The 12,154-nt window shown below is 40.7% G+C and overlaps 1 protein-coding gene across 6 annotated transcripts in view; it reads right to left on the reverse strand.

The window, feature by feature from the left end:
• SLC37A1 (solute carrier family 37 member 1) overlaps positions 1 to 12,154 on the reverse strand; it is a 37,372-nt gene that overhangs the window by 9,332 nt on the left and 15,886 nt on the right. For 5 of the 6 annotated variants that reach the window (XM_064647008.1, XM_064647005.1, XM_064647002.1 and 2 more), the window contains 3 exons: positions 7,752 to 7,835; positions 3,913 to 4,047; positions 2,208 to 2,298 (listed from right to left, as the gene is read on the reverse strand). In XM_064647008.1, coding sequence (XP_064503078.1) covers positions 2,208 to 2,298; positions 3,913 to 4,047; positions 7,752 to 7,835 — 310 coding nt within the window. The remainder of the gene's footprint in view (positions 1 to 2,207; positions 2,299 to 3,912; positions 4,048 to 7,751; positions 7,836 to 12,154) is intronic. The other variant, XM_064647006.1, reaches the window with a different exon arrangement.

The raw sequence follows: 12,154 nt of genomic DNA on the forward strand, positions 1-12,154 counted from the left end.
GCCCTGCTAAAATGCTGGTCCATCTTTCTTGTAAGAAGTACTTATTCAGTGCTTCTTTAAGTACTGGAAGGCAGCAATAAGGTCTCCCCACAGCACTCTCTTCTCCAGGCTGAACAACCCCAACTCTTTCAGCCTGTATTCACAGCAGAGCTGCTCCATCCCTCTTGGTGCCTCCTCTGGACTCGCTCCAACAGCTCCATGTCCTTCCTGAGCTGGGGACCCCAGAGCTGGAGGTAGCTCTGCAGGTGGGGTCTCATGAGAGCAGAGGGGCAGGATCCTCACCCTGCTGCCCACACTGGTTTTGATACAGCCCAGGACACAGGTGGTTTCTGGGCTGCCAGTGCACATGGCTGGCTCATGTCCAGCCTCTCATCCACCAGCACCTCTCTGAGCCTTCTCCTCATCCACTGTCACCAGTTCGTCAGTCTTGCTCATGAGGAGGGGGTGGAGGGGGATGTACACTTATTTTGACCTTTCTTTTTTGGGTCACATACCTGTAGAAACCCTTCTTGCTACTCTTTGAGTGCCTTGCCAAGTTCAGCTCCAGCTGCACCTCAGCCTCCCTGACCTCATCCCTACAAAACTGGGCAGTGTCCTCAGACTCTGCTCAGGATACCTGCCCTGCCTTCCACTGCCCACATGTGCATTTCCTCCTTGCCCTGTAGTTTGACCAACAAGTCTCAGCTCAGCCACAATGGTCTCTTGCCTTCTCTTCCTGATTTCTTACACCTGAGGATCAGGAGCTCTTGTGCTCTATGGAAAACATTCTCCAAGATCTGCCAGCTCTGTTCTGCTCGTCCCTGAGGGCAGTTTCCCAGGGGGTTCTATTGATCAGCTCCTTGAGCAGCTGGAGTTTGCTTTCCTAAAACTCATAGCCCTGACTTTACTCTTTGCCTGACTCAGATCCCTCAGGACTGTGAACTCCACCAGTAAATCATCACTGCAGCCCAGGCTGCCTCTGATCTTGATGTCACCCAAGAGCTCAGTTGTGTTGGTGGCCCTCAACAGTGCTTGGACTGTATCCATGCTGAAGTCTGGCCTAACAAGTTTCCTGTTTGTGAATAACCACATAAACAGGAACAAACACTCACAAATGAGGCTCTGTGCTCTAAAAGCATGATTAGTGTAGATTTGGATCACTTACAGAGCCTCATCCTGGAGGCCTCCACCATATGACCTGTAATATCCATCACTAAATTATAGCTTGGCACAACTTGCACTGTGCAGTTCCAGGGGACTGCAAAGACACAGGGACTTCTTCAACTCCACAGTTTGCCAGGGGCACTGAAGACCACTGTGCACATACTTATATTTAACCTAATGTATCTACTGATTTGCTAACGGGGTCAGATTCCCAAAAGTACATCAGGAAGTTGGGCAACCCAGTCCTATTAAGTGTGAAGTTTCCAAAGGAGCTGAATTTCCAAAATCCACCTTTTTTTTTGAAGCCTCTGCAATACAATTTACTGAGCAGTATGTGCTAAGGCAGAAGGGTCAGGGGCACCACCATAACCTCACCAACATCCGCCACAACACATACAACAGTACCAAGGTAAACATCATTAACCTTTCTCCTAAAAGCCCAATGCTCTCAAGGTACCCAGTCCTGCAGAAGCACTGGCTTTGGTCCACATATAAGAGGTTTCAGCTACAGGATTTGCAGCACTTGGTGCTTTCACAGGGTGTTCAACCTGCCTCTCTCTGCTGATTGTTCCTGCCATACTTGCCCAGCACATCTTTTCTGTTCTGGGGGTTTAAAGGTCCCATCATGGCTCACAAGAACATGAATTTCTCTGGTTAGGGAGAACTCCTTTCTCTGCACTCTAAAGTACAAAAAAACAAACCAGCAGTACTGAAACAGATAAATATTGTTTTGTACAGATTTGAATAAGACACTCCAATAATGAAAAGCACTTTTAGAAAATAAGCCTTTTTGATTTGTTTGCAAAAGCCAAAGACACAGCATTTATACCTGGAATTGTTGATGATGTCAGATTCTTTTGTTTGTTTCTTTTGAAAATGCCCTCTTGTAATACTGAATTCATAAACCTGAGAAATATGTTAGCTGGTGACTTACAACACTCCTGCTACTGCAGCAGAGAAAGCCTCTTTCAGAAGCAGTAATGTTTATTTTCTTATTTATTTCAAGCTTGTATTCCCAGATACTTTGTAGTCATAATTCTGTATCCCTTTACTGTGATACTTACCTACACTTGTGATATAGAGGGGAAGCCAGAAGAGGAAAGTGTAGCTCACTAACTTTGCAAACAGAAGACAAAGGGAGAACTCTACAACTCCCTGAAAGAATAAAGAAAATAGGAAGTTAGTATCTTGACAGAGCTATTTACTTTCAAAAGCCATTATGAAAATGGTTCCTAAGAAGCATTTAGGCTTTTCTTTTTCTCTCGAGAATTCTCAAGAAGCATTCTTCCCCTGAGAGCACAAAGAGCAGACTGTGGTATTTTACTTGTATTTTTTTCTCTCTTTTTTTTTCAATTGTACTGAATTGACTGAAAACACTAAAATGGTACAGAATAACCTGAAGAGAGAACACTAAAATGAAGGCGAAGGATTTGATTTGATACTGTTTGGGACACTTGCATCACTTATTTTCCTTGTGTAAAGAGTTGTTATACAGCATTATAGTGGGTTTGGAGTGTATTCCAGAGCAACTGGCATCTTTTTGTGCTTTTTAGATCCTTCCTTCAGATGGGCACAAGATTTCCTCCCTATTGTTCAGCTCTTTGTAAAAAGCCACGAAGCCAGTGTGACACAGTTCAAATCAGTATGTGGCAAGAGCACACAGGGCAATGACATATTTTAGACACTGACTTGCTCCATCCTCTTTCCTGCTGGGAACATAAAAGTGTACTTGCTGCACAGAGCTGCAACTAAACTGCCAAATTAACCTACCTTTATTCCCCTCACCATCTGATAACTTCTTGTTTGAAAACAGATTTCTGAAACCCCTGGTATGGAGGGCTGCAGTTAATCTCAGGAATAGCATACACACAGAGCTGGCCCTACTCCACACAGAGCTGTGACCCTTCCCATCAGCAGGCAGTAAAAATACCACAGAGGCTCTGAGATTCCAGGTGGCAGCAGCAGCAATCTTTCTACCCATTACTTCCACTTTACCACAGGAAAAAACAGTTGAGGACCAGACTGGAAAGGATGAGAACATCCAGGAATACAGTGGCTGAGTACTGGGTATTTCCTCCCCTACTTTTTATATATGGTCCAAATTAATTTGCAAATAATAATTTTTCTGCATCCCACTGAAGCTTTTAGGCTTCTGTCTGAGAGGACAATCAAGTATGACAAGTTCTGGCCTAAAGGAAACTTCTTTTCCTTTACCAGCTGCCCAAACGTTCGGGCTGTTTGAAACTTCTCTTACAACAGATTATAAAATTAAAGCTTTTAAAAACAATGCTGAAGAACGTAAAAAGGGAAGCCATGGAAGGCAGTTCTGACAAGAAGTGCTTATAGATTCAGTCTGTTATTCCATCCTTAGCACCCACATGTCATTAAGACAGATCAGTAAACTTTTAGAAGAGACTTTAGAATAGACTATTTCAGTTGACCTACAGCAGCCATCAAGTCCAACTGCCATCAAGACCACTTCAGGGCTGACAGAAGTTAAAGCACATTAATAAAGGCATTGTCCAAATGCCAAACACTAACAGAGAGAGATCAGCACCTCCCTCTCCACCTCCCTCCTCAGGAAGCTGTAGGGAGCAATGAGTTTGCCTCTCTGCCTCCTTTCCTCCAAACTAGACAAACCCAAAGCCCTCAGCATTCCAAGACTGTGATGCAAAGTTAATATATCCTCTACCACTCCATCCAGATCTTCACAGAAACATGAATCCTGAGGCAAAACTTAATTCTTAGAGGAACAGCACAAGTACTCACAGGTATTCTCAAGGCCCCAAGGAAGCTGATTGCTGATGTCCCATGTCTTCCTTCCCCACTGACCACAGTGCTGGAGTTCAGGGACACGCTGCTGTTTTCACTGTCAGTAAGTAAGTGCTGCATCTCTGGATCCTGCTGTTTCCCCCAGCAACCACATGAGAGAGAAAAGAACAAAGAATCGGAATGTGTGTACAAAGAAATCAAGTAATTCCAAAATAATTTAAAAAAACAAGTATATATTTTATCACTGAAAGTTACAGCTTTTAAAAATACCTTGATTTCAATACGCAGAGTAGATACAAAGAGAGTATATACAGAATATCAGGTGAAATAATTCTAGTTGTTTATGTTTGAGTGCATACACTCTATTATGGAATCATGTTTCTCTTCTATTGTGGAACAATTTCACATATTAGAGTACATTTGGTGGAATAAAACAGTTTCCAGGCGTCCCTTACCCCACTACATAAATGTGGTCTAATAAAAGCTGACAATCTACTGAATACTACAACACATTTCCATATAAAGCATGTATTATCTTCTTTCTGTGCAAATATTAAGCCCATTTTTCAGACTCTGCAACACCATCTTATTCACTGATTTAAATACAAGCCATCTTTCCAATTGAATTATGGAAATTGGGTGTTTTATGTTAAGAAATCGCTTATTTTTTCACCTCTGTTTCATTTGAGCATTGCAATTCCCAAATTATAAAAGCCTAGAATGTACCAGCATTACCTAAGTTGTGAATTCTGAGTCCTTTTTTAGCACTAGAAAGAATTTTATCCCAAGAATTCCACTGGCTGCTAAGAATACTTGTGGAGCAAGTTACCACTCAACAAGAACAAGCCATCCCACTGTAGCCATGAGGGTATATGTTATTTTTATCCATCCACCACACTGAAACAAACTCAGAATAGAACTGGAAATTTACATCTTACAGCTGTACACAGGAAAAAGAAATTTCAGGTATAAATAGCCCTCAGTACCTCTTTTCCAACTCAGAAAAAGGATGGCATGTAGCTATCCTCACTTTCACCTGCTCACTGAGAAGCTTTACCTGGCTGTGCACTTTTCCTAGCTATGTATTCTACATACTGTCTTCTTCCTCCTAATTCTTCAGCATTTGAATAAAGCCTCAGTGAAGAATTAAGCCTCAAATATATATCTCACTGTTGGTTAGGAAGGATAAAACAACAGGCCATTCGATTTCCAGTATTTATTACAAAGATTAAAACTTTCTGGTTAACATTTGGCAAGTTGATGGAGGAAGAAAGGAGAAAAAAAAAGTGTTGGAAAAATTCAATTCTGCTATTTTACACTCTGTGTTTCTAAATAAGTTCTGTTTTTAAAGAACATCATTTAGGAGAAGGCACTAAGGAACCATCTGCACACCTGAGCCCAGACACTTAGCATAATTTTAGAAGCCACCGTGCAGCATTCGAAATTCTCTACATGATTTGTAGATAGGATACAGGATATACCCTGTACCCTGATGAAGTATTAAGTGGAAGACAGCAAAAACATCTGGGGAGCTTTGACATGGCACTGTAAACTGTTCATGGCACGAGTCACTCCATCATCATCATCATCAGTATTTATCTTCTGAATTACCGGAGCAACTTCAAAACTTGAACTATTTTAATTTAGTCATTTAGCAACTGAATTTTGGATTTAGCAATTCAATCCATCAGCTATTAACACTTAAAAAAAATGAGAGAGAGAGAGAGAGGAGAAAAAGAAGGGCTTAAGCAGTGAAGCTCCCCCTGGATTCACTGGAAGACACTTCCAGGTAAGTGTCTAAGTGCACAGTCTGCACAGCAAACTTAGCCAGCGTTGTCTGAGGCAATGCTGCTCATTTCTTAGACAAGTAGCTCTAAATCTGTTTTGAAAGAGTGGGTTAAATATTGAAGCAGAAGTGACTAAAGTCCAAAAAAACTTATTTAACTCATGCTGGAAACTTCTGTCGACAATATGGGATTTTTATGCTGCAAATAACTAAATGATAAATAAAACCAGCAGTGTGTGCTTGGCAGAGTTAACATTGTACAGCCTTGCCAGCTTGTCATAGAGCATGATTAGGCATATGGCACACTTTTGATCTCTGGGGAAGGATTCATTATCCCTCAATTTTGTGTAATTTTTAAGAGGCCAACCTAACATCAGCAGCAATGAATGCACAGAGGTATTCAGATCACGCAGCCAAAAACACATTCTGCTTTCAATCACTGCAGATCCTGAGTATTTGCTTTCTTTTTACAGTAATTGCAGAGGTCAATAAAAACTCAGTAAAAGCTGCCATTCTAGTGTGCTTGGAGACCAACTCATAAATGCAAAACATCTGCTGTTTGTACAGGCTCAAAAGCTGACTGTGAGAATCAGCTCCACACAACTGCAACACAACCGCTGTGAAAAGGAAAGATGTTCAGCTCTGCTTCTGACAGGAAAAAGATGTTCTTCTGTCACTGGCAGAAAAATCAGGAAGTCCCAAAGAGTGACAAACAAGGATTTTTAATTCTTTTATTCATTTCTTTTTAAACCTCGTTAAGACTCCGCATTACAAGCGTATAACCCAGCTGGCAGCGTGGAGAGAGGACGGGGGGAGAACATTGCCAAGGCTGCCAGCAAGTGGGAATTTGCAGAAGAAATTTGCCCCTGTGAGAGTGGTGAGGCACTAGAAGAGGTTGCTCAGAGAAGCTGTGGCTGTCTCATCCCTGCAAGTGTCCAAGGCCAGGCTGGAAGGGGCTCTGAGCAACCTGGTCTAGTGGAAGGTGTCCCTGCCCATGGCAGGGGGTTGGAATGAGATGATCTTCAAGGTCCCTTCCAACACAAACCATTCTCAACCATGATTCTAAGCCATGATGACAGAGCTAAAATATAGTCACCTGCTGATATTCTTATATCTCTCCCCTTATCTTCCAGCTGGTTGGGAAATAATCCTGACAAATGGTTTCTGGGCTGGAGACTGTTCTTAAGCAGCTGGAAATGAAAATGAAGACCTCAGTACAGAGGGAGTTGAAGCTGAGCTGATCAAAATGATGAGTGAAGTGTTGCCTCAGCAAAAATTTCAAAACCTTTTTACCAGCACTGATTATTGTACCCTGTGAATACTCATTATTATTCTATGGGCAAAGGATGAATGGAACAGGAAGTTTCTATTTTCCTGGAAAAGTCTGAAAGAAGTTGGAAAAAAAAAGTTATCCTCTCAGGATACAATGCCAAGTGTACTGAATACAAATACAAAATTTCAAACGGAAATTTTCAGTTCATGTCCATCACAAGATAAAATATCTTTTTCCTCATGAACCGGCAAGTCCAAAATTCAGTGTCTGCTGAGAACTACTAGCACTTAAGGTTGCAAGTTTTAAGCAAGATTTTTCTGAATAATTGCTCATTTTCAGAAATATCCTTCTCCATGTATAATCTTGGAAGTACATAAAACTGCTGCATTCAAAAGGGAGATAAGTGAGACTGCAAGGACAGGACAAACATGATACACGTTAAGTTCAAATATTTCAAGTGGGTTATCTCCGAAATATTTTTGAGAGATTCCAGTGCGTTGCTGGAATTGTGTCAAGATTACAAGAAAAGACCAACTGAGTGAGCATGCCATCTCATTCAGCTCTGTCAGCAGCATTTATGTCAGGAAATGAGCAGTATTTATGTCAGGTAATGCTTAGTTCCCTCGTCTGAAATTACATTTGTGTATGAAGATGGAAGGAGATTTCAGCATCATAAAAGAAGGAGCAATCTTCACCAACAGTAAATCTACTGTAAATGTTCCACATGAGCCTTAGGAGGCCTTCTACGCTATTTTACAACAGTATATTATATTTTACCTGAAGTTTGCCATTTTCCTTAGCATTTAAGGTCAGCATCTGGATTCTGCACCGAGATGTACCATTCAGGAAGGTCTTAGAACTCTGAAAAACAAAACAAAACAACTCCATACCTCTGTTGCTTGTTTTTTGAAAGATGACATTAGTGTCAACCATTTCTCTGCAACAAGTTTTTGTGCATTGTAACATAAGCATAACCCCAAACGGAACATCTTTAATTTAATGACTGTGCATTTTGAGTTCTCAAAGTTCTTAAGCAGACCTATGGCAACGTACATAAAATGCAATCACAAATTTATCTGGAGGCTAATTTCATGCTGGTTTTAGATAGAAGCAGCACACTGACTTCAGAGCACAGTCATGCCATTCTTAACATCTTTGGCTGCTTTTTTCTCCACTGAACTTACTGACATTACAGTTTTTTCTCATAAGCAGATGATCCCAGCAGCAACCACAGGAGTTGATTTGTTTCAGGAAAACCTTGGTTCTTCACTTTCCTATCCCTTTAAGATTAAAGTTTATCCCTATACATTATATTCTGCAGCATTATATTCTTTTAACCCAGAAATGGACGTGTGGACAGGAGTGTTAATGAAGAGCCTGAGCAGCTCCAGCACGTCCAGCAGAAAAATCAAGGCAATAAAGCTACATTTTAGGTACTAGATGGCCCTGCTTTTTATACTTATTTATCAACAAATGCATCAGTGTAACAGTTCACAACAAAATTGCACTCCATGGAAAACAATTCTGTGATCTTTGGTCTAAAAAGGTTTACCAGGGACATTGAGGTTTGTCTGCTCAACTAAATATACAACTTTAAAGTAGATTTGCAGCCAGGTATGGACAACCTATTGCTAAGACCAAGAGAAGCATTGTGCACACCTCAGGTGTGAGATGATTTTTAAGTTTCTAATCACACACTTGATGCCACATTAAAGAAACCCAACCAAAAAACCCAAAACAAAACAATAAAAACCACCACAAACTCTGCCCCAAATAACGCACCCCAACCCCTTGAGCTCACCATCACGAATGAAAAAAGAATGCATATCCTCCCTGAACATTCTAATTCCAAATTAATCACTGGGTTATTCTTCCCCAACAAAAATACAAGGATATGTAATGCAGTACTCCTTAGGCAAACTGCCATTCATCACTCAAATCCTTCTAAGAAGGCAAAAAACTCTTGAGGATAAACTGAAGTATTTCTGCTGCTCAATACAGAGCTGAGGCAGCAGCAGTCTTGGGCATGAATTTCTCAAAATAAATCAACAACACTCAAGCCCCTAAGGGTCTGATAAAACAGATTTTTAAATTTTATCTTACAGAAAAATCTGGCTCTTGTCAAAAATGTGATCTACAATGATCCACAGGGAAGAAAACCCATTATCTAGAGAGAAGTCATCTACATCTTTAATCAGCAGCTCAGCACAGGAAGAATGAATGGCTTTTTCATTTGACTGTCAAAAAGTAAGATTTACTGTGGTAAGGGGAAAACGCCTGGGGAAAAGGACTAGACTGAGAGGCTGCACATTTAATACTTGGACTTATTTCTCCTTTTCAGAAGATAATAATTGCACCATGGTAATTCTTAAGTGCACAAGTACTTTGCAACGGGAGTTTAAGAGAGTTAAGTTTCCTGGGAATGCAAAGTCAAGAAAAAGGAAGTTCCTAGAGCATTAAGACAGGTCTGAATGAACACTATGTAACTATGGGGGGAAAAAAAACTCCAGGGAGAAAATGAGAAGCAATAAAACCAGTTCTAAATCACCACATTACCCAAATGCTGTTAAACCTCCTCTTTAACTTTCATGATGGAAGTGCACCAATGCTGAATAAATCACACTGGCTTCTCACTTTCATTTGTCACAGCTACAGCCATTCAGAAAGTCAAAGATTAAGCCTCCAATGTGGGGATTTAAAAGCCCTTCATTGCACTCAAGTGTTTACTTGGAAACAAATTTCAGATTGATAAATCAGAGCCAAGATGAATACAAGCAAATGAAGCACAGCCCAGGAAACCAGTGGATAAAGAATAAGAACCACACATTCAGGGCTCTGTGCCTGCCTTGCCTTCTGTGATTTTGGACAACTCAATGAAATCAGATTACTCACCACTACAAACTCGGTAGAAATACTGGGCTCACGATCATGTTGCAAATAAACAGTAGACCAAATTCATCCAGGATAGTGATATCACACAGAGAGGAACCTGATCGCTGGATCCTAATATAAATCTACACTAAAATCCTCCCCTCAATCTCAGCATTTATTTTAGTGGTGCTTAAATTTAACTGGCCTCATTTTTCCACAATGAGGTTTGGTTTTTAGCACCAGCCAGCAGAGCTGCCTGCACCTAACCAAGGCATCTGTCCAAAATTACCTACTGCAGCCTGATGAGAAGAACAAGAGTGAATGATTCTTTAGTGTCTCAAAAAAAAAAAAAAAAAGATTTCTAACCATTTGCAAAAACACAAACGTTGTTCAGGTTGACACTGAAATGACCAAGCAAAAAAAGGTCAGCAAGCATTTTATGCCTGACAAATTCCAACCCTTGTACAACACAGTTGAAATACTCTGTTCCCAGTATTAACACAGTCTTTTACTACATGAACCTTCCTTCAATTAGCAATCAGTTTTCTTTACAGTCAGACACTGTCATTAGCACACCTGCATTTGGAGCAGATTGTGAACTTCTACTCTGACCTTATTAATTTCCCTAATTTCTAAAACCACCCTCCTGCAGTGAACAGAAGCTGTGAGCTAAATCCATTCACTAAGGATGTGGAATCCTTGCAGACCACACAGGTCTGAAGAGAAGTATTTGAGCAGTTCAAATAGGATACAGTTTCCCAAGACAGTGGTGAATCTTAACCTGAAAAGGGTCCAAGGCAGGTGGGGAAGTATTTTTATAAACCTCCCACAAGATTTCCAGATGTGAAACGGGAACAGGGAAGGAAGAAGTGATGCCTTTAGCTCTGGAGGGCAAGGTTTCCAGGAAAACTGAAGGTCAAATGCATCCCATGCAATAAGACTGTTCCTACAGCAGGGATCCTGCTGGTGCCCTAAAGAAGATGAGGCCAAATACTAGTCCTTTTCTGGGACTGAGGGAAAAAGTGGTGAATAGAAGGGGGGGAAAGCTCCTAAAATGCTAATTTTTTGTTAGAAATATCACCCCAAACAGATATTCAATGTCAAAATTTTCCATACCAGCTCCTTGAGACATATGAGCAATATACTGTGCAGAGCTCTCTAGTTGTGCTTTCCAGCCAAAGTGTATTTGAAACAAATGACAAACATTTACTTCCATGAGGCTTAACAGCAAATTCTGTAAATAGGAGGCTCTAGGTGCTCCTGAACTCCATAAAAGCTAAGGACAAAAAAAAAAGACACTCCTAACAGGAGGCAATGAGAGTCACTTAAAATACTCTCATACTTGACAGAAGTTACCTTTGAGAAATGAAAGAGAGTTAAATAAAAAATAGAGAACATACTGTGATCCCACCTTATCTCACAGTAACAAACTAAGAACAGGAGTTGCCCAGACCACTGAAAGTATTCAGAAGATTTATCAGGAGTACTTCATATGAGGAAGAGAAACCATTATCTGGTAAAGAAGAGATAACAGACTAAAAGCATTACCTTCAGTTACTATTCAAGAGCATTTTAAATGTAAAAAAAAAATAAATCTGAAAATATTGGAGGGGGGTGGTAAAAAACCAGCAATCATCCCTGTACAACCTACTTGTGAGACTTGAAAATAAAAGGTATAGTTCACATGTATAGATAATTTCCATCTGGGATTCCCTTGGGACCTTCCCTCTGACATTTCCCCCAACAGCCCTGATTTGCTCTCAGACCTGGGAAACCCTATGACCTTCTCTGCCAATCATCCCTACTATTCTTTCAAAGAAACAGGTGAAAACACAGCAGACCAGATTGCCCACAGGTTCCTGGAAGCCAAAGGAAAAGAAGGCTGGGGCAAGAGCTGCTCTAGGTTGTGGTTACAGTAGAGACAAACACATACCAGAGCCTTAGGGAACACGAAACAAGATGAACTTCTAAATACACTCCTAAACAAAACTTGGCTATGAACGATATTCTGTTATGAGAAGTTATGCACAGCTGGTCTTCCTAATGCTCTCTTTTTTGTTCCCTTCCCTTGCTTTTTATTTTTCTCTCATTCTATTTCGACTGCCTCCCTCTTCTTGGGTCACAGCTACGTGAGGCAAGAAAAGAAACAATCATCTTCTCATTTTAATTAAATATTTCCAAGGCACATCTTTCTGCCATTGACACGACTTCCTAGAACACTTAATTTTGAGCACATAAAACATCCTGTGAACTTTTGTTTCAAAAGCACTGAGCAAATATCTTGGTAACAGAGCTTAACCACCTACAAC

The sequence above is a fragment of the Pseudopipra pipra genome, chromosome 2 (assembly GCF_036250125.1).
Source record: "Pseudopipra pipra isolate bDixPip1 chromosome 2, bDixPip1.hap1, whole genome shotgun sequence".
Taxonomy (NCBI): Eukaryota; Metazoa; Chordata; class Aves; order Passeriformes; family Pipridae; genus Pseudopipra; species Pseudopipra pipra.